General features: G+C 38.0%; 1 protein-coding gene across 1 annotated transcript; it reads left to right on the plus strand.

Annotated features, from left to right (window-relative positions):
* Positions 1–129: 129 nt before the first annotated feature.
* LOC139710640 (uncharacterized) lies at positions 130–22657 on the plus strand. The gene is made up of 10 exons (XM_071622565.1): positions 130–179; positions 9559–9882; positions 10160–10416; positions 12715–12780; positions 13386–13499; positions 15601–15710; positions 16720–16831; positions 17729–17859; positions 18874–19021; positions 22180–22657. The coding sequence occupies exons 2-10, from the start codon at positions 9586–9588 to the stop codon at positions 22208–22210; spliced, it is 1266 nt and encodes a 421-aa protein (XP_071478666.1). The 5' UTR covers positions 130–179; positions 9559–9585; the 3' UTR covers positions 22211–22657.
* The last annotated feature ends 566 nt before the right edge of the window (positions 22658–23223 follow it).

A 23223-nucleotide genomic window follows, 5' to 3' on the forward strand; every position in this document is an offset into this window, starting at 1 on the left:
AAATGTACACACAAGCAGGCCATGCGCCAACACGCAATAAACCACCTGACAGTTGCTTCTGCTCACGTGACCGCTTTACGCAACAGAGTGCGATTGGTGTGGTGTGTCGTTAGGCCTAAATCGAATCAAAAAACTCATCTTGTTCCGATGGTAGCTGGTACTGCACTGTGAACAACAAGGTAACCCAGCTGGACCTTTCTTCTAGATAATTCAGTTAAACTTGTTCGCTATAATAGTGTACAATTCTAGCTAGGATAGCTACCGCTTTACCGGGTATTCTCTTTGACTAATAATACGATACGCGGACACGCGATCATGTTAGTAGTGGTACTCAGTAGTGGTAGAGCTACTCGGGGTTTGTTTTGTACAACCCGAGTTGCAGCCGAGCTAGCCAACAAGCGAGCGCCTGACTGAGCTGCGAGGTCTATCATAATTAAGTATCAATGCTTAATACTGTTGTCATTGCTGTAGCGTAATAGAGTGTACACAGAGCAGTTGTGCTTGAATAAAGAGAGGCAATTCAACACTAATTTACTGTAAATAAATGGAGAGCAAGTGAGTAAAAGTACGGATCTGCAAAAGTGGAGTTAATATCATGAGCCTGAACTTTAAGATCCTAGCAGAATCTTTGTCAGAGGCAAAATGACAAACGGGCAGGGGAAAGCAGTCACATACATCATACAGTATGTCTGGGACTACACTACACAAAACAAGAACAGTCAGGGGAGGGCTAGCGCTAGGGACACAGAACAAAGAAAACAAAAGGTACGGGTTGCGGTTGGAAGTCATGGGCAAAGTCATAGGGGAGGGGGGTTATTGAAAGCAGGAAGTTGGACAAACAAAGGGCAGAGGTGGGTCAGTCATGATCCCAAGAATCAAAGAGGGCAATCTGTGGAGGATATTAAAATTAAGAATGAATAGGGAGGCAACATCAAACATGAGATAAAGGAACAACAGAGGGATAAAGAACAGGAAAAGAGTGAATGAATAGCAATTAAGCAGTTGATATTGAAACTAAAGGGGGGAGCTGAGCAAGCAGTGAGCCCTACCCTGGCATGGTGTCCCAAGAAGAAGCAACAAAATCAAAGTGAGAGTCTAGTCAACCAACAAATGCAAGTTACAAAACATCAAATAGGGCCTAATTGTAGAATAGTAACCATGATAAAGATAGGTGACTTCATGAAAATTAATAACAATAGATTAAAGGGAATAAAGCAAAATTCAAAGAGATGCATACATATACTTGTACATATTTTGTTTTGTATGCACATCTACAACCTGTATGTAAACACAGTCAAATACAAGTGTTTCTGTGTAGATTGTAGAAAAGGGCTCATTTTTTTTTATCTTCAAAACTGTGAAAACAGGCTTGAGACACAAAACAATTTAATATATATTAGAGAGGGGTACATTTATATTTCAAGGAGGTACACACTAGGTGGTGTACATTTGGAGATCTACATTGTACTGTATTTGTAGTGTTGTGTATGACTCGCTGTCTTAAATTGTATTTCACATTGTTTTTAATTTTTTCAAGGGACTATTCTTAGATTCCAGGACCTTAACTCTTCTGTCCACTCTTAATTTTTCAGTTAGTTCTTGTTTTGCAATGTTTGTGTTTATTTTGTTTGTTTGTCTGTTTGTATATTTTTTAGTTTTTTGTGTGTTTGGTTGTTTGGTTGTTTGGTTGTTTGTTTCTTTGCTTTCTGGAACATGATTATATTTTATTTATCATTATAATTATTATCTAAAATTCATGTATGGCACACTAAGAAGCATTTTAGAAACTTTGATTTATTTAATTTTTTGATTTATGTAAATATAGTATAACCGTTGGGTATATTACATCGTATGATAGAGAGAAATTTATCGCAAGAAATAATCATAAGTTGCAAGTGTTTCAGAAAAAATGGTGTCTTTTTAGACACCTTTTTATGCCTCCGCAACGAAGTGGCCGGAGGCATTATGTTTTCGGGTCGTCCGTCCGTCCGTCCGTCCGTCCGTCCGTACGTCCGTACGTCCCGTTTTGTTTTTGTCGATATCTCAAGAACCGTGTGGTGGTTTTACATCAAACTTGGTATGAGGGTATATCCTTGGGGGATGATACTTTGTGTGGATTTTAAGGTCACAGGGTCAAAGGTCAAAGGTCACAGGGCAAGTCCAAGATAAGGTCCCCTCAGAAGGCAAAATTTCATCTTTGCTCAATATTGACATATTTGGTATCATTTTGAAGCTTATGAGTTGAAGTTTTGATTTCCATGGAGGAAAAAATTATATTACGTAAATTTATGCAAATTTCAAGGGCTTCATTTGCATAAATGTAAAACACAGCGTTACGTATGGGACATTTATAAAAATTCATATTTATCCAAAGGAAAGCAAATGATATTTGATTAATATGTGGACATAAGAAGTTCATCAAATAGTTTAACTTGGTATGAAAATTTAGGGATTATGCAAATGATTATGCAAATTAGCTCGTGTCCTATCATAAGATGTCCCATACGTAACAAAATGAGGCCATTTTTTTAGGTTTTTTTCTGAAATTGCTAAGGTTATTTGAATGCCCTTTTGGAAAGTTCTAATTTATTGTTTAGAGAAATTAAATACCATAGAAAAAAGAAAAAACAGTAAAAGAATTTTTTTTTTATAAGGCATTGAAATAATGTTACGTATGGGACAAATGGGTTACGTATGGGACATCCTCATATATATTGCATGTGAATGCATGTAGCTAGCTGGGAAGGTCTCTCTGTACACAAATGGTCAATCATCCTGAAGAAAGCATCCCAACTTTGTAGCTACTTTTTGAGTTATAGACACTTGAAACAATACATGAACTTGACTGAACAATTTTCAGAAAGGGGGAGGGGAAGATGTCAAAAAACACAATGAAAATCAGCTTTAAAGGGATGGTATAGTTTTTGTAGAAATGGGGATTCAGTTTTCAACATTTTATGAGATGACTGGAAACCAATAATATGAATTACTAAAGAGCATACAATTGTAAGACTATAGGAATTCAAAGTTAATTTGATGGAGATCCAAATTGAAACGGTTGTGATATCAAAAAAAAAAAAATAAAGTAAAATGATTTTTTTTTAATTGCAAGTGATACACAAATTGTCCTTATTCAGTTTTCAATAGCAGCCACAACAAAATTAATGGGTACATACATACTGAGGTGTGAATCAAATCAATGACCTGACTGCTAGACAGACATCATACATCTACTCGATTACTGGAATTCCACGCAGCAGGTATTGCTTATCTATTGAAATTAATATTTCTTGTGTCAAGTTGTTTTTTATTGAAACTAAATGGCAAACTGCCCTTCTTCAATGGAAGTAAACACTTTAAACTATTCAATTTTTTAGTAGTAACTATCCTGATAAAAAAATAGGGCATACATACTCAGGTTAGTCATGAAAAATATAGAATATGATTGAATATGATTATGATGGTAGATATTTGGGGGATATTGTTCCCTTGACAATCTGGATCAGTATTTGAGTAATTTCAACTGATTCCACCTCAATAATTATGCAAAAATTGTTTATGGGTATTTTGCAGAATTATTTTGCAAAATACCCATAAACATGGTTCTCCACACACTAAACGAATGGGGGACAAAGGGCATGCATACTCAGATCGGTCATAAAAATATGAAAATATGATTGAATATGACTATGATGGTGAATATTTGGGGAATATTGTTTCCTTGACAATCTGGATCAGTTTTTGAGTAGTTTCAACTGATTTTACTTCAATAATTATGCAAAATACCCATAAACATGGTTCTCCACACACTAAATGAATGGGGGACAAAGTGTCCCATACGTAACTGTCCCATACGTAACACGTCATGTCTGTCTTTAATTAGAACCTGTAATTAGAGCTTTTTGCCTAATGACATGAAACTTACCTGTGATAATCTTGAGTGTTGTGACTTTCATCACAGTGAGTTACAAGTTGTAGAATGAAATACTTTCAGAGAGTTTTGAGGTTGAAAAAAATGTTCAAAAAAACAAAATTTTTCTGGTCCCATACGTAACGGCACATATTTTCTCTTCTAGAATATAATTGTCAAGGTCATTTTTCTCAATTTTTTACATGATTATACTTCTCCTAGATATCCATCACCATGATAAAGTTCAATATGATCAAAGGCCATTAACACTATTTTTCAGGTCATAAAAGTCTCTGAATGTCCCATACGTAACGCGCGTGTTATCTTGGACTTGCCCCACAGGTTATTTTGTAAAAAAAAATTTGAAATTTCATGTTTTTCTCCATATCTCGCAAATGGTTCAAGGTATCTTCATGGAACTTAGTATATATGCTTGTACCGATGGGCAGTGATTATCTAGGGAAGTTGGGGTCATGGGTCAAAGGTCAGGGGGTCAAAGGTCAAGGTCAACTCCTCAAAATATCACTACTTTCCTTAAAATGCAATATGCCTGAAGGTTTTTTTTTTTTCAAACTTGATGTATGGCATGTATTACCCAATATATATTTTTGGGGAAGTTTCTTGCCAAAAGGTCAAAGGTCAAAAGGTAAAAGGTCAAGTGAAAGTGCTAAATTGCACTTTTTCCTCCATATCTCGAAAGTAACTCAAGGTATCGTCATGAAACTTACATATTTATGCATGTTCAACCTAACAGTGATTCTCTTTGGAACTGTGAGATCAAAGGTCAAAGGCCAGGTTTAGATAATGCTATTTTCCCATTTGGTACTGAAATTATGCTTTTTCTCAATACCTTGAAAATTACTCAATGCATAGACTTATAAAAGGGTCAAAAGTCAAGTAAAAATCATCAGTTCCCCAAATACCTGCACTCTGACATTTTAATCATTCATCCAATTGAACCTAGTTCTAGAAAAAGTGAACATTCAGCACATTTGTGTCAAACCTGTCATTTTAATATTTTGCCAATTGTGTGAAACTGTCATCACACATTGTCAAGACATTGTACTATAGACCTATTAGGAGAACCATGCATTATGGCGGAGGCATATCAGTAGCCGTAGTGATATATCTAGTTTCTTGATGTATATTGTATTGAATTCGAAAAAAAAAGCATGATGTTATTTGAAATATGTTGTAATATGTGTATAAATGAAAGAGAATAATACATTGTAAATATCCCAGTGAGGGGGAAAAAAATTAGAAACTTTGAGCTGTCACAGCTGTATGGTCTAAGATGTTTAATATATTTTGTTGTTTCCTTATAAAACTTTAATTGCCAATTGTAGGATTCGTGGAAAAGATTGTCAGTTTGAAATGTTTCAAGATAATGTACGGTACCCTACAAAATGTCTTTCAGGATATATCGGCTTTAATTGTAACAGTTTCTTCAGTGTTTGCATGGATTTCAATTTTTGTGCATTACATACACTGTACCTCACAGTTCGTGCAGGTACATGTACATTGTAGCTTTACAGAATATGAAGATGATGCTGTACGAAATTGATTTGGACAAATTTTGCTACTTTAAAAATGCACTAGTTTGTATTCACTGAAATAGGGTATTGCGATTACCAGTACCTCAAGGTACTACAAACAGTATCATGAATCAGTGCGGTGTCTAAAATGGCACAAATATAGTAGAACAGCTCATACGATCATACATTATTTATACGGTACTAACTTTCTGAGAGAGGGTAGATTCTAAATTCTGAATTTTGCAAATGTCATTGTTGTGAAATCATACTGATTTGGCACAATAGGCCTACAACTGTAGGTTGAAATTCACATGGCCAATTTGTAAGGTATGCACACTCAGAATTGAAAATTAAAAACTGATATTTAGTGTCTTGCGATTATTCTGATATCAAATGGTGAAAAATGGATTGGCTAATGATCAAATGAATTAATTTGATGAAAATAGAAAAGATAAAGTACAGATGTGCTTGCATTAATATCATACATGTGTACATTAAGTTATTGTAGATTTTCTTTTTAAGACAGGTAAGACTCAGAGAATAGAAGTAAATTGAAAAAATGCTTGAAAAGTTAATTTAAAAATCACAATGATGTGTATCAGAAAATGGAAAATGAAAACTTATAAAAACTGAAAATTTGGTTGATTTGAATCTTACTTTATGCTTCGAGATTAAAGGGAAGGTAAACCCAAAGAGCAATGTGGATTGAGTGAAAGCAGCAAAGAACACATCCGTGAAAGTTTGAGGAAAATCGGACAATCGATGCAAAAGTTATGAATTTTTAAAGTTTTGGTGTTGGAACCGCTGGATGAGGAGACTACTAGAGGATATGACGTATGAGTGGACAACAATACAAAGAAAATATAAAGGAAATTCAACAAAAATTCACTTTTCTAGAATTATGAAAGAGCAATGGACCAACCGCTTTCAGAAAGTAGGGGGAATAATTGCTACCCTTAACATATGTAAATATCAAGTTGATGGGATTTGTAATTTTCATGAAAAATGGATTTTTGTAGTATTTTCTTTATATTTTCTTGGTATTGTTGTCCACTCATACGTCATAACCTCTAGTAGTCTCCTCATCCAGCGGTTCCAACACCAAAACTTTAAAAATTCATAACTTTTGCATCGATTGTCCGATTTTGTTCAAACTTTCACTGATGTGTTCTACTAATGCTGTTGCTTTCACTCAATCCACATTGCTCTTGGGGTTTATCTTCCCTTTAAGTCACTCACAACAATGTCATACATGTACAATGTACATATATTGTGCAATGTATGTTTCCACTACCATTAGATATGGTGTTGCTGAGTACAAAGGCAGTACGGTACTCACCTAGATTGCAAAGATCAAAAAGCTTTCCAGGTATTGCAAAGAGAGGGTTTTTAGGGGGAAATTGAATGCCATGCAATTAGAGCAGGCTTAGATTTTTTTCCTTTCTCTCTGTTTGATTTGATATTGTTTTTTTATCAGACAGTTTTATATCCATATTTATATGTGTAGTAGTAGTAGACCATCAGGTGATGTATCAATACACTGTGCTTATGCCATCAATTCAAATGCCTAGTCACGCTGTTAGGGTAGCTGACGCAATATTTTTCCATTTTTTGAATCGCCCAGTTGTTAAGAATTAGTTAAGCTCTCCACATAATTTGATTTTAGTCTACTTAGGATTGACCCTCCTTGCACACACCACAACCTGAAACAAAACACAAACAAAGAGACAAAAAGGGAAAACAAAACAACTTGTATGTCAGTTGCTATTCCAGACTGTGCAGTAATTACAACCTGTCACTGTCACTCTCAAGCCGATATTAGTGTTACCATAGAAATACAATAGTATACAGTAGAGATACCCCATGGCGTGGCAGAGGGCTATTAGTATTGCTCTGCAGGTTGGTCGACCGGTGTCACCGACAGCTCAAAGTCCATAACGAGCACAATTGTGGTTCATGGGCTTTGACAGATAGAGAGCAAACAAAACTTTGATCAACATCGAAAGACAAACCGTCTTTCAGTTTGGATGTACGTGTCAATGGCTATTCAGTGACCCTCAAAACAAACGTCCATGGCTATTGATTAAAGTCAAAATGAATCAGATATGACAAAAAGATATGACAAAAAGAAAGGAGGAGATATCAGCAGACATTTCAAACAAACAACACATTCTATTTTCTAATACCTTCATTTGATATCAGATGTGCCAAATGTTAACCCTACAAGTGTATGTGGAATTACAACTCTATTTGGAGGTACCAAGTGTACTTAAAAAATGTATCGCGTATAACTTAAACGTACAATGTAAATTTTATGTTGGGCACCGAAAGGAAACAAGTTAATTTTGTTGTGTCTTGTTTTCATATGTTTCATTTTGGTTGTTTTTAAATGTCTAAATTGTGGGAGAACATAACCAGTGGTCATCTGGAGTTGTTACAATGTATCACAGTCATTTTTTTTTTAAGATTTCTTTTTAGTAGTTGTTGTTTTCTTGTGATTTTGGAGGGATGTGTCATTAGTTGATGCTCTCTCCGTCCTTCATTATGGGCACTTGAGTATTTCCTTTTATCTTGTTAACTAGGCTGCTGAGGCTCAAAAGTCAAACTCAACATCTGAGGTCACGATTTCCATTTTGCAGCCTTGGGTAAACCTTTGACCCATACACTTTAAAACCTACAATGCATATATGATTATAATCTCTTTCTCATATTTTTCTCACATGCACAGCACATGACTGACATTGTAACTCTGAAGAGTTGTTCCCTGTCATCTTCCTGGGAAATTTTTGCAGCCCTCAGAAATGATTTCCTTCTTCATTAAATTGGCAACCCTGAGCTTAACCCATTGAGGACAAATCCTGAGTATATAACGTACTCCGGGAAGGTGTCTAATATGGGAAATATGTGTTGTACATAGCAAAATCAGTCCATTCCTCAACGGGCTATCACAGAAGATTAGATTGGAATGGTTTAATTTATTTTTTATTTTTTTAATCTGGAAGTCTTTTGAGAAAATATATGCTGAAACTTTTAGATGAATTCTGAAATGTGTTGTCAATTTGAGAATTAAAAAGATAACAGCAATTGAAAATTTTGTCTACAGTCAATTATCCAGAGCAAGAAGGGTCCAAATGAAGGGGGAAAAAAGAAGAAGTGTATCTGGACTACCCTATGAAATTTTAACAAATGAATGAATAGTTTAATTGAAATACTGCATATACAGTATATGCCAAATATTTCGTTAGATTTTGTGAGTCGGGTGCTATTAGCCAAATTAAAGACATGCGGAAAAAAAAAAATTGACTCTGCTCCAGATCATGAATGTGACGCACAAGTTCACATTATTCCATTCAGTATGGTACTCCACGACCGCGAATTTAACCACTCACAAAATTGTCGGAAAGTCCAAATTCCCAAAAATTAAGACTTGCTAAATATATGGCATATATCAAGATACAGTTAATCAGACTGCAGAAATACAGAACCTGGGACTATATTGGTTACTTTTGGAATCAAATTCTGGGACACACCCTATCTCCCTCAGTATCTCCACAAATTACCATGTACTGAGGTGAGCAAACTCTTCTGACAGCTATATTTAGCGGTTCAGAGTGTGTCCCCCCCCCCCCCCCACACACACACACACACAAACACACTTGTGTGTAGATAAGATGGATCTTGGTGGAAATTTCTCAGTGTAAAGTGTGGCAGATGATAACATACAATACCTACAGGTGTATTTGTATGGTAATTATAGAACTACAATTTGTAGTTCTACAGTACCCTGGTTTTGTGTGCTTTGGAGTGAACGGCAACTTGTGCTTCTAGTGCTTTTAAACTGAATTCTGAGAAGAGGTACCGGTACAGTAACATATCATTGCAAATGGTTATATGGCTCATGTCATCATTTGACATTTTGATCGATTTCTATCTGATGAGTGCGTTGTGATGTTAAACTTGCAGGTTCAGTGTCTGTGTGTTATACATACACGTAGAACACCGTAATAGTTAGTCAACAGTTAGTATGGAATTTTTGAATTCTCACTTCATTTCAAGGGATTTGCGAATTGATTATTGATTATTGTTGTCCTTTTTTTTCTTTCTTTCTTTTAGCTATTGCGTGCGTAAAAAAGTAGCACCATGGGATTCCTGTCGGTGGTGACTGTCCTAGTCCTGGCACCGCCAATTCTCTACATCCTCAACTCTCTCCTGACCTCTGACCCTGAACCAGTCCTGGGCATCTACTCCCAGCGAGGGCGCTGGTTCGGCCTCAAGTACTGGCTGTTCTACTTCATGATGAGGCTGCGAAAGAGGCGGGGTGCTGCTGGTCGTCCCGGCATGAAGGCCTCAGAAGCGGGCTACGGGGTCAAGCTCTACGACAACGTCCAGGACATGGATAAGGCACAGCCTTTACCTCCAGCATATTTCTTCCCAAAGGTCAGACATTCACTTTTTCAATGATCATTCCGAGACGCTTTTTTTATTCACAAAGTGCTATGACATGTAAGCAGCTTCCCTTTGCCCTGACAAGTCGAGCTTCAAAGTTTGTCGAGATATTTCATGCATACAATGTGACTACTTTTATTGGAAAATGTTGCAAGAAGTGATGAAAGCAGATTTCTTGACCCTCCAGATGTGGAAGAAGTATCCTTCTCTTCATAATCTACAATTATTATATGACGATCAGTCCATCGATTACATCCCTTGTAAATAGGCTGTGGATGCAGTGTACTTCAACGGTTCAAACAAAGATGGTGTCTACGTTGTCACGGCAATCGCCCGCCGGCAGAACCAGCTGGCAAACGTTCTAACGTACCTGGTCCTGCCAGATGTCGGTGTTCTGCAGCTTCCTGATCATCCAGGCACAACCCTGGAAGACTGCCATCCAGACAAACACTCCATCGCTGGACTAACCATCGAGAGCGTTCAGGCTATGAAGGAGTGGAAGATATCTTACAAGGGCAAATTGAGGTTAGATACTAACTATAGGTTTCCATTCCAAAGTACCCCTATTCCTTCTCCTCCTCCTTTGACTCTTTCTGCTCTGCCTCCATGTCAGCTCTTGGCTCTGAGTAGTCTGGCTGACGATAGATTAAGTCCTGTTACAGTGGTACGATGGTACACGAACTACAAAGGAGGGGGGTGTGTACATGTACCCTGAAATGAATTGTTTGTTAGGGACGAAGCTTGGTGCTCATCAAAATGAAATAAAATCAATGAGTGCATAAATTGACAAATTGATATAATACATTATTATAGAAGGTAGTATTCCAACACAATATTGCTTCAAGACAATATTATCATACTGAAAGTCAATGTTGTGGCAGACATAAACGCATACGTAGGACTTAATTAATGGTTAAGTAGCACCTGGGAGGGGGGTGTGAGCAGATCAAGCTATCGAGTCCTTTAGATCACTCTTGTGAAGTTTGCAAAGTTGGGGTGTCCCCGGGTCTTACCTGTGGAAAAAGATGGGCAGGCGCGTCACCCTGTAGGACGAGAATGGCGAGTAGTTCCGAAGGCGAGACTCCGAGACCCGACCAGCGACAAAACGACGCAGACCGATGCCAAATAATGATGGGGTTTTAAAGAGTGGCGTATAATGTCTGTTGAGTGCTGATGGAGTTGCGTGCAAAATAGCAACTCGGGATCGATGCCTGCTGGATGTCACGTTATAGCGATGCGGGCTGAACGTTTGTCCTGAGCCCAGCTCATCCCTGAGGTAATTAAAACATTGGGTTTCAAAAATGAGGGGGTGATTCTATCATTCCTACCTTTAAGCTTCCCTCTGCCATTTGTCTGCCACTTGTCTGCCACATTCATCTTATCAACAAAAGGTATGTATCTGTATAGTCTATTCAATTACTTTCTTATCTATTGTAACAAATCATCCTCTTAATTGTTCATATTATAACTTCTATACACTGCAACTTCATAAACCAATAATTGCCCTGTTAAATTGATAGTTTCCTCACGTTCAAACCGCCTTTTACTTTTATTATTCTTACTCTGAAGTGATATATAAGTATACTCCTCAAGAATACTGCAAACAATAATTTTAATGCAATAAGCGAAGCATAACAATCATTCTCGTATCATAATTGTATTCATTACGTTATAGGTGTCTTCCTTCTTGGAATTCAGATTCTATATGAAATATATGTATAAATTGATTACACTGCTTTCGGCTCAAAATATTACAACTCTTCGGAATATTACAGCTTTTCACACTTTCCAGGAGAAAATACTTTACTCAAATAATGTTTTACAAGCAATAAGAATTTTCCTCCACTTTGATAAAGGCTATATGCAAAAATACATAACAAAATACAATTAGTATGACAACTTACAGTTCACGGAGGGGTGCGTCAAGCTAGGGGAAATGGGGGCTTCTCCTGGCCTGTGCTGCCAGAAGTCACGCTGCCTGCAGTGCTCTGGTTCTGCCAGCCATGCACAACCAATTTGCAAGTTTGGGCGTGTGCCTCAGCCTCAGTGCCTCCAAATCCCTATCACACACACACATAGGAGCCTGGGTCGTAGCTCCTCAGCCTCACATACTTCTGCAAGAAAGTTCTGGGTGTCATCTGTTCACTCTCACACTTTTCTCTCTCATATCTTGGCACTCTCATACTCACTTGCATACACAAACACAAAAGAATTTTGCATCCTACACAATTAAACCCACCTGTGTGAAATATGCCAAAACCCTGGGCTATGTGTTATTGACTTGCTAGGCAGACTGGTAACTTATCCCGTTCCTTTGAATAATCCCTACCTGGTGAATTCAATATAAAACTTAGATGTGAGCATGATCCTAAAGCAAATGAGAGGAAGGGGGGGGGGGGGTAAAACTGGTCACATTGTGACACTTCACCTTCCCTTCCTCCTACTCCCCTCTTCCTCTTCCACATACACCTGTATGTTCCTTTTTCTGCAGTTGTACCTGTCATCACCATATTCGTAATGGTACTCCAGTAGTAAATAACAATTGTATGAGAGTATATTTATACACATTGTAACTCCTCCTCCTCCTCCTCCTCCTCCTCCTCCTCCTCCTCCTCCTCTTCCTCCTTCTCCGCTTACTCCTCCCTTCTCTTATCTTCCTTTTTCCTTTGTGTTCCTTTCCTTACTGTTACAGGTGTACCAGCCATCACCATTTTTTATGATGGTACTCCAATAGTAATAAATGTTGTGTGAGAGTATACACTTTGCAAGTGCATGTGTGTCTTTTCTTATGTAGTGTTTGACCAGACTTCTTCTATTTTCCAGACTTGTTGATGCCAAGAAGAAAAATTGGACAGAAGGAGAGCTCCTGGATGTGTCAATGGAATTCAGGTATGCCCCCTTGCAAGTAGGACCATGGTGGATCTGGGCTCCATTTCAAAAAACCTTGATATGATAGCAACTCTTGCTGGAATGGCAATTGTTGTGGTAATCACAAGAATCCAGCTTCCTGATTGGCTGCTGCTATGTGAAGTTGCCATTCCAGCAGGATTTCCTATCATATCAACTTTTATGAAATGGGGGCCCTGATTGTCCGTGAGGATTTCATAAGCTGGTAATGAATTGATTAGTAGGGGTACTAGTGGAATTGAAAGCACATATTCAGTCAATCAGATTGTGCATACACTGGGGAAAAAAAAGTTATCCAAACAGTTTGACATACCCTGATTTTTGTGGTTGAAATTATAGGTACCCTTTATTTTATTTTGTTTTCTGTGATATCACATCACCGTGCAATAAAGTATGATGATTATGGACAGTTTTAATGTATTTTGGATGTTGTGTTCTTTCAGATGATAGTTTGTTACGTAATCAAATTCAGTTGTAAAATCTTTCCTGTGGTGTAGAGGGCTCACAATTCCAGCTTGCAGTAAGTAGCAGCAATTCATGTCTCCATGTTACATTTGTCCCCTCTCCCCATTGTCTTCCCCTATCAGGTGGACGGCTTTGACCACATACTTCGACTTTGACACTGACCTGGATGCCTCGCTGATGGCCGACACCATCGCCAGGGAAAAATGGTCCAGGCAGTTCTTTGAGGAGCTGAAGAGGTGAAGAAAGCAGGTTTCTCAAGAGACTAGTAGTTGTCCTTGGCAGTCGAGGAAAGATTTCCTTTAGGGAGTCCCATTAGAGTGACAGCGCTGGCACAAAAGTCATTAAAGGACAAGTCCACCTTCGTATACATAAGGATTGTGAGAATGCAGCAATATCAGTAGAACACATCAGTGAAAGTTTGAGGAAAATCGGACAATCCTTTCAAAAGTTAAGAATTTGTTAAGTATCTGCCCAGTCACTGCTGGATGAGAAGACTACTAGTGTATGATGTCACATGCGTACAACGATATAAGGAAAATAAAAAGAGAATTTCACAAAACTTTACTTTTTTAATAAAGTGCACATTTCTTCAACTTGTTACTGACGTATGTGAAGGGTAATATTATTCCCCCTGCCTTCTGAAAGAGAGAAGTCGAGAGTTCTTTTGTTATGCGAGAAAAATGGAAATATGTTGATTTTTCTTTATTCTTTCTTTAAATCGTTGTGCACATGTGACATCACAAGCTATAGTAGTCTTTTTATCCAGCCGTGACTGAGCAGAAACTTCCAAAATTCATAACATTTGAACGGAATGTCCGATTTTGCTCAAACTCTCACTGATGTGTTCTATTAATATTGCTGCATTCACTCAACCCACATGTCTATGAAGGTGAACTTGTCCTTTAAAACCTCCGCCAAGGGAGGAGGTTATGTTTTCATTACCCTTGTTTTGTTTGTTTGTCCGTGTGCACAGTAACTCAAAACGTTGCCAACGGATTTGGATGAAACTTGCCGGAAAGGTTGAAAATGACATAAGAAACAGATAATTAGATTTTGATAGTGATGCGGAAATGTCTATGGTTTTTATGATAGGGTCAATGACCTTGAGAGTTCAAGCTGCGCATGTTTGAGGTATTCATACGCGCACTACAGTGCGTGCTCTAGTTTGTGCTAGGGCGAGGCGCGCCAAGCAGCTGAGGGTTGATGCCATAACAAAAGGCGATCGTAAAGTGCTCTACTGATTTGAGAAATATATGCGTGTGCATCGCATTCATATCATTATCAGAGTCATTATTTTCACGTGTCTTTAATTTCGCAAATAGCACCTGACTCGCGAAATTCGTGACAGTGAAAACCTCACAAGATATTTGGTTTATGAGGTTTGCAGTACATTGTGTAGTTGTCTCTTCCCTTGCTTTCCTCTGAGAGTTTGTTTTTTTGCTTTAATATATCTTTAGAAGAACACTTTTCTAGCAATAAAAATTGTGCAGAGACCTTTCATGCTGAAGTTGGATATCAGCCATACCAATGTTGATTTTGATACATCCATGCTGTACGTATATATACAACATGTGATTCCGCTCGAGTATGTACGCCCATGATTTTTATCATGGCTACTACTAAAACACTGATCAATTCAGTGCTTATTTACGTCAATGCAGGGCAATTTGTCAGTCAGTTGCAATGAAAGCATCTCGACAGAAGAATTTCATGAATTTAAATAACATGTGATTGTTTTCCATAGAACTTACTTGTGAAAACTCTTGGAGAGTTCAGTTTCAGGACTTGTCACTTCTTCAGCTCCAAATGGCTGAAGAAAAAACTAGTGAAAGTCACAAAACTTTATTTTCCATGATTTCAGAGACTCCAACTCTCCCGTTTTCGACGGGAGATCTCCCGCCGAAAACCCATTTTTGCAAAATCTCCCGTTCTCCCGTTTGAGATTTAATTTCTCCCGCCCTGGCTCAATGTCTCCCATTGGAAAGGATTTCTTACTTATTGCTATCGTATGTTGCAAAAATAAGCCTTAGATAGCACCAGAGAGCATCTATAACCTAGGAACTTCGCGCTTTGCACACATAAACTTGGAGTCTCCCATTTGCTAGGGGTTTTAGGCGGGAGAATCTCCAGATCAGAAGGTGCTTGGGGTTGGAGTCTCTGTGATTTTCACAAAAATGATCAATCGTATAGATTCAGTTTTACATTGTTTTCAGCCATACTCCTTTACCTGTTTTCTACCCGGCAGTCCTTCTCTTTTTCAATTCAGCAGATGATATTGTAGGAATGAAAGGTTCTTTCAGGTATTCAAACTCTTATTTATCTCTCTCTGCATGACAGATCTCACCAGACTCACCATGAACAGTTTGGAAAGCTCCAGGGCACGATAGAGGTCGAAGGTCACAACAAGCGTGAGGTGACGTTGGTTGGCATGCGAGATCATTCATATGGTAAGCTCCTTTCACCCACAACCAGAAAAATAGGAGGGGGCAAAATCAAGGTTTCTCTGACTGTAAAGTGTTTTAATAATACCCTGCCTGTGGAATATTTTCATCTGCTTGCATTTGTGGGGGGATGTTCAGTTTCCCTTTGTCTAGTCCTTACACTCTTCTGTGCAAAGGACTAATGACAGTGTGTGCAGATCTATAGGGTTTCTATGCCAGTAGCACTCATAGCAAACAAAGGATTTACAGTTGTAGGTGCAATTTCATGTAGAGTTCAAGGGGACATTGGTGAATTTGAAGGAAAGAAGGCAAAGAGAATGACAGGTGTATTATCAAATTCTGACATAAAATAGAAAGTCACTGTGCACAGCATACATTATGATTTTTGCGAAGTTCAATAGGCGGGTGCTCTGTAACACGCAAAAATGTTAACTGTGATCCTGATATGAATATAATGTGAATGTGTACATTTCTCTATTCGTTTCTGTACTCCATGATCACAAAATTTAGTCACTTGTGGAATTGTCAGGAAATCCTTATGTGTAAAAAATTAGACTCGCTAAAAATGTGACATATGCAGTATGGAAATTATATGAAGTATCAGATGTTTTTTGTTGATAATGATTATATTGGTTTCATCCACATATGATGCGATAGTTTGTGTCATTTTGTGTAATATCATTGATATTATTTGTGTTTATGGAAAAGATCAGCTTCCAGCTACAACAAATTTATCAAATTGATATTGAAATATGATACCACAGTGATATCCATAGATGCAATGGAAAACCTGGTAAAGGCCAACATCAAATTCTAACTTTTCTTTCTAATCAGCATTTCAGAAGCATTTGACATGATTTCCCAAATAAGGAATGTAGACATAGTATAAAAGGGTAGGTTATAATCTTGTATGTTAATGTGGGATGATGTATGGAAAGGTTAGAGGTCAAAGCTCAAAGTCTGAAAGTTGCAAATCGCACGCAAAATTTACACAGTCTGTCTCTCAATGTGGCAGGGAATTATCGAGACTGGAGCGAGTTGCACCGCTACGCCATCCACATGCTACACCTAGAGGATGGGACGTGTATACACGCCGGAAAGATCTGCTATCCTCGCCGACTTTCATGGTGAGACTTTGTGTCACAATTCTTCTCTTTGCAACAAAATGCAGATGTGCCGCCATTTTCTTGGATTTGGCCAACATCATCTCTGACATTAGAGTGCTCTGTTTGTTAGGAGAGCCACCATGTTAAGGCAGTGATAATGAGATAAGCATTGTTCATCTTTGTTTGATACCCAACATCGTTTCCAATACATGGGTCCAGGCAATTATACATATCAAGGGTAGTCCCATATATTGTTTGCCATTGTGAGACCTCATGTCACAAGCTTTCTCTTTGCTTCATAATGCAGACATGCTGCCATTTTGGCCAACATCATCTCTGATGTTAGGGTGCTCTGTTTCTTATTTCAGAAGAGATACCATGATAACAAGCATTTTAGCAATTAGTCATGAGCAATGTCCATCTTTGTTTAACCCGTTGAAGACTAGTCCCGAGTATACTTGGGCAGGTGTCTATGTGAACGTATCAGGGCAATTACTCCCTGGCTAAATGCTGGTGAGTGACAAGGTTAGAGTAAGGATTAGGTTTAAGTTTAGGGTTAGAGTTTGGGTTAGGGTTAGGATTAGGTTCAGGATTAGGATAAGGGTCATTGGAAGGGTCCGGGTAATTGCCCTAGACTCATATAAAAAACATGTGAGTATGTTACTAGCAAAATCAGCTCATCCTCAACGGGTTAATACCCAACATCATTTCCAATACATAGGTCTGGGCATTTATGCATAATATCAAAGGTAGTCCCATGTATTGTTTTCCACATTCAGAATATTGACTGTCTACTTTAATATCCAATGTCACTCAGCTCCCTTTGTTAATCACAGACCCAAGTAGATGAATTTTCTTTGAAATAGTGAGAATAATCCCATTTATTTTTTCCCTCTCTCTCTCTCTCTCTATCAAAAGTCTGACGACGGGCTATGTGATGCGTCCAGGGGACTACAAAGCCACGCTGACCCACAGCACCTTTGACATGGTGACCACGGGGGAAAAAGAGTGGGCCATTCCAGACAAGTACAAGTTTAGCTTTATCTGTGGTAAGCGGCCGGTTCCAGGCAGAGTTGATCACTCAAGAGCTTAATAGGAGAATGAATGTACACCATTTCTCACTTGTATGTGTAGTGTGTGTGTGTTTATTTTTATGAATATTTGCGTGGGTTATAATCCTTCCCACATAAATGTCATGCCCCACAGAATCATTGTCCCAAAAGAACACACTCTTCCTTTTCAGCTCTAATAACTTGAGAAAGTTGACATTAATCATGGACAGTATTGTTAAAAAAGCATGCTCAATTTTCAGCTTAATCTGATAATCCCTTCATTGTTGTTGCTCAGGTACTTCTTTTGTCCCATTAATCACACAGCTAGCATGGCTTGGTAAAGATTAGTAAATGTCCTTGAATAGACCCTATAGTTCAGAGCCTCTTTTCTCAGTTCACTCTTTTCCAGAGTGTGTGCATTCTTTTCTATATTTAGATGGGTTAGAAGAGTCCATTTTGATTGAGTTATGCATCATTTCAAAGACAAGGCTATAATTATTATCATAATTTTTTTGGTGGTGGTGGTTGCAACATTAATTGATTCTTTTTTTTTAGTCATCTGCAATGTGTATGGGAACCAAGTGGGCTACATAGGCTGACATTTTATGTATTTTCTTTTGAATGATTTCCATCCATGTGGCAATAAGTTTAGTACAAGAAGTTCCGAATCATACACCCAGAAGATCCATTGAGAGATGGATTTTTGGAATCGGTACTGTTTAGAGGTCTCAAGTCATTAAAGTTTTCATGCATTATTAAATGAATGCAAGAGTGAAAGATAATGAATGCTATAATACTTCAAATGACAAATGACAAATGACAACAAATCGGTGTTTGTTTTGTTTTGTTTTTGGTTTTTTTTTTTTGGGGGGGGGGGGGGGCTTAGTGTAATCAGCAGTATTTCCTGAAATATTTTGGAGAATAAAGTGTGAAGCATAAAACTTGTGCTATCTCGTCTCTCTGATGTTCTTTTTGTTTTGTTTCAATTTTGATTTTGTTTTGCTATGCCAGGCAAAGAGAGGTTTGACTGTGAGGTGGAGGTCCAGACGGCCCCAGTCTTCTACATGGGAAAGAATCGAGAGGCAAAGCTCTTTGAGGGTTTTGTTCATGTCGTCGTGAACGGCAAGAAGGGATGGGGGATTGCGGAATACTGCTACCAGTGAGTGACATCCAAGTCTTAGAGTCCACTTTCCCACTTCCAGATGTACTTTCTGATTTCATTAAATGCTGAAAAGTCAGTAGAACACACCTTCATTTAATTTTGAGAAAATTTGGATGAGTTATTCTTTAGTTATGAATATGCTGCACTTCTGGTACAAAGATCATAGCTAAAACAAAATGTTGTTACAATGATGTAAAAATTCAAGTCCCAAAGTCTAAAATATCTTTATGTACTTACTTTCTTGGCTACAACAACAGTTTGAAAAATGGAAAGAAAGCTGAAAGTCCCAAGGACTTTGTTATAACAGGAGCCACCAGTAATGAAAGTTTTGGTTAAAGGTGTGTGTGTCATCAATGCAAGAATAGGTTTATAATATAAAGAGAATTCCATATTTCTATGATAAATACACATTAACTAGACATGTTGCTGGCATGTGACGTGATTGCACTTTCTGATGGAGGTATCAAGTTGAGTTGTTTTTCATTCGTCTAGACTGAAAATATTTGGAGTGCTCTATATGTTTTCTGTACATTATTGTCCCCGCCGAACGAGTTCGAGCAGGGGACTATGAAATGGGCTCCGTACGTGTGTGTGTCCGTGTGTCCGTCCGTCCGTCCGTCCGTCCGTCCGTCCGTCCGTCCGTGTGTCCGTCCATGTGTGCGTCCGTGTGTGATCAAAATCTTCAATTTGCTACTTCTCTGTCATTTATGAGCCAATTTTGATTCTGTTTGCTTTATATGATAGCACTACATGGGAGCTTTGAAACTTCTACACAGAATTTCAGTCGTGACCTTTGACCTTGACCTTTGACCTATATTGTACATTTTGCTACAAAATGCTACTCCTTCGCCATTTCTAACCCGATTTCGATTCTGTTTGCTTTATGTGATGGCACTAGGTGAGGGCTTCAAAACTTCTACACAGAATTTTGACCTTTGACTTCTTTGACCTTTGACCTTGATTTTTGACCTGTATTGTACATTTGGCTACAAAATGCTACTCCTTCGCCATTTCTAACCCGATTTCGATTCCGTTTGCTTTATGTGATGGCACTAGGTGAGGGCTTCAAAACTTCTACACAGAATTTTGACCTTTGACTTTTTTGACCTTTGACCTTGATTTTTATGCCTCCGCCACGAAGTGGTGCCGGAGGCATTATGTTTTCGGGTTGTCCGTCCGTCCGTCCGTACGTCAGTACGTCTGTACGTACGTCCGTACGTACGTCTGTCCGCTTTCGTTTACGCGATAACTTGAGTGATATTGACTGGAATTTTACCAAACTTGGTCCAAGTATAAAGTATGATGGGGCAATTACTTGATTAGATTTTGGGTGAAATCGGCCGAAGGCCAAAGGTCAAGGTCAAATCATGAAATTGTATCCGTTTACGCGATAACTCAAGACTGGATCGAGCAAATTTCACCAAACTTTGTCGGAGGATGATGTATGCTAGGACAATTACTTGATTAGTTTTTTAGTGAAATCGGACAGAGGTCAAAGGTCAAAGATCAAGGTCAAATCCTAAAACTTATCTGTTTACGTGATAACTCAAAACTGGATGAAGCAGCTTTCACCAAACTTGGTCCAAGGATGATGTATGATGGGGCAATTAGTTGAGTAGATTGTAGTGACATCGGCAAGAGGTCAAAGGTCAAAAGGTCAAGGTCAAATGCTAAAAATTTTGCTATTTCCCCCCATATCTATGCAGTGCCCAAAGGTATTTTCTTGAAACTTAGTGTAGACATGTACTACTTCGTAAAGATTCTCAAGAGAGAGAGTTTCATGTCATAAGGTCAAAGGTCAAAAGGTCAAAGGTTGGGTGAAAATGTTGCAATATCACTTTTCTCGCAAATGTTTCAATGTATCTTCATGGAACTTGGTACATACGCATGTACTGACTGGCAGGGATTATCTAGGGAATTTAGGGGTCATGGGTCAATAGTCAGGGGGTCAAAGGTCAAGGTCAACTCCTCAAAATTTTACTATTTCCCTCATATACTTGTATAGTGTATGCAATGCTTGCATTATTAGTTTTAAAACTTAATATATACATGAATTACCTAATGGAGATTCTCTGGGAAATTTCCAGCCAGAAGGTCAAAGGTCAAAGGTTTAGGGTCAAAGGCCAGGTTTCAATGTCTCCCCAAAAAATCTATTTTGTACTGTAATTACACTCTTTCTTCATACCTTGGAAATTACTCAATGCATAAACTTATAAAAGGGTCGGTCAGAAGTCAAGTAAAAATTCTCAATTCCCCAAATATGTGTACCTGCACTCTTAGTCTTAGACAATTATAGCAAACCCAGTTCAAGGAAAGAACATTCAAGATATTTCTGACAAACCTGTCACTTCAATATTTTGCCAGTTATGTGAAACTCTCATCACACATTGTGAAGACATTGTACTATACACCTATTGGGAGAATCATGCATTATGGCGGAGGCATCAGTCGCCATAGCGACATTTCTAGTTTGACCTATATTGTACATTTTGCTACAAAGTGTACTCCTTCGCCATTTCTAACCCAATTTCGATTCCGTTTGCTTTATGTGATGGCACTAGGTGAGGGCTTCAACACTGCTACACAGAATTTTGACCTTTGACTTCTTTGACCTTTGACCTTGATTTTTTGACCTGTATTGTACATTTTGCTACAAAATGCTACTTCCGGCGGGGACATATATTACGCACCGCGTAATTTCTACTTTTCCTTGTTTCATCACTGTGACATCATATTCATCATTATATACCTTAGCCTTAATCTTGTCTCGCAATGATGACACACATTTTCTCATTAGTGTTGAAATCTATAACTTTTGGAGGAATTATCAAATTTTCCTCAAACTTTTTTGTGCTTATAGAATAACATATCCACTGCATTCACTTAATTGCTATATTTAAGGTAAATTTTCTCAAAGTAGACAGATTGAATTTAAGCAACAGTTTGAAAAAAGCTTCATCAAAATTGGACATGAGACTTTTGACAGATAAACCGAAAGTGTTCTGCCAACAAATTAGATAAAAAAAGTTGTCCAGGTGGGAATTCACCAGCTCTTTCTAAATGTGCATGTGAGAATTTTGCCGATTGTTTGATTTGTTGTGTTTTTTTGTTTTGTTTTGTTTGTTTCTTCACTTTTTTTTTTTCGTTATCTGAAGCAACCGGGATGTTGACACAGATTCCTCATAATATGCAGCACTATGTGGTGGTGTAGATCATGTGATGGTGAGTTATTGGGAAGGTGGCCCCTCACTGCACAGACGGTCATTAGCAGCGCCTCAGGTTGAGCTTCTATGCAAGGACTATGCGAACAAGCCTCGACGATTTATCATCCGCCCACTTTTGGACATCAGGTATAATCATGTCTGACCCCTGAAAATGATTTCTAGCTTCTTTTCAAAATAGATGTGTATTTCATCTTTCTTTTGTCTGAGATTTCAGGGTCTTTCAGAGGGAATAATCATTAATGAATTTTAAATTACCAGTAGTTAAGGAGCAATGAAGAAACCTGTGTTTATGGCACAACATAATCATATTTCAAAATCTATGTACCCATTTATACTTTGGTGGTCGAACATGATTTGTAGCTCTTTCCCAAAGTTGGCCTGCATTTCATCCTTACTAAATTTTCAGAGTAGGCGATAACAGTGATAAATTGTGAATTTCAACAAAGAATTGTGGAAAAGGAGGCTGCTTTGATGGAGTATTATGTTCAGATTTTCAGGTCTTTTTTCCATTGAGATTAAGAAAAGAGTGCAAATATGTGGTCGCTTTATCGCACAGAGCAACCATAGATTGTAGAGTTTGGTATTAAAGTGGTATTCCTTGACTGTATTTATGTCGTAATTTCTTGAGAGCAGTATTTGTGAATTGAGACTTGAAAGGCATTTTAACATGTGGTTGAATTTGTACTCAAGAGAAGCACAGCAAGAGAGTGAGATTTAGAAATTATACCTTTTCAAGAGAAAAGTCAGCCTTTTTCAACCATATACACAATCATACAGTGCATTTCTGCCACAGGAAGCAATATATATATTTTTTTTTTCATGAGCTTTCTATCTTCCGATGACATAGGTCTGAAAACCAAAACTTATCGTCAAAATGGAAGCACCGCATAATTAATGGCATATCACATCATTCTTACCAAAGTCTAATCCTTTAGTCTGAACTAAAGTCTTTGTACTGCTGCTCTGCGGGGTGAT

The sequence above is a fragment of the Diadema antillarum genome, unplaced genomic scaffold (assembly GCF_040938485.1).
Source record: "Diadema antillarum isolate AM-2024a unplaced genomic scaffold, OU_Dant_1.0 scf00000039, whole genome shotgun sequence".
Lineage (NCBI taxonomy): Eukaryota > Metazoa > Echinodermata > Echinoidea > Diadematoida > Diadematidae > Diadema > Diadema antillarum.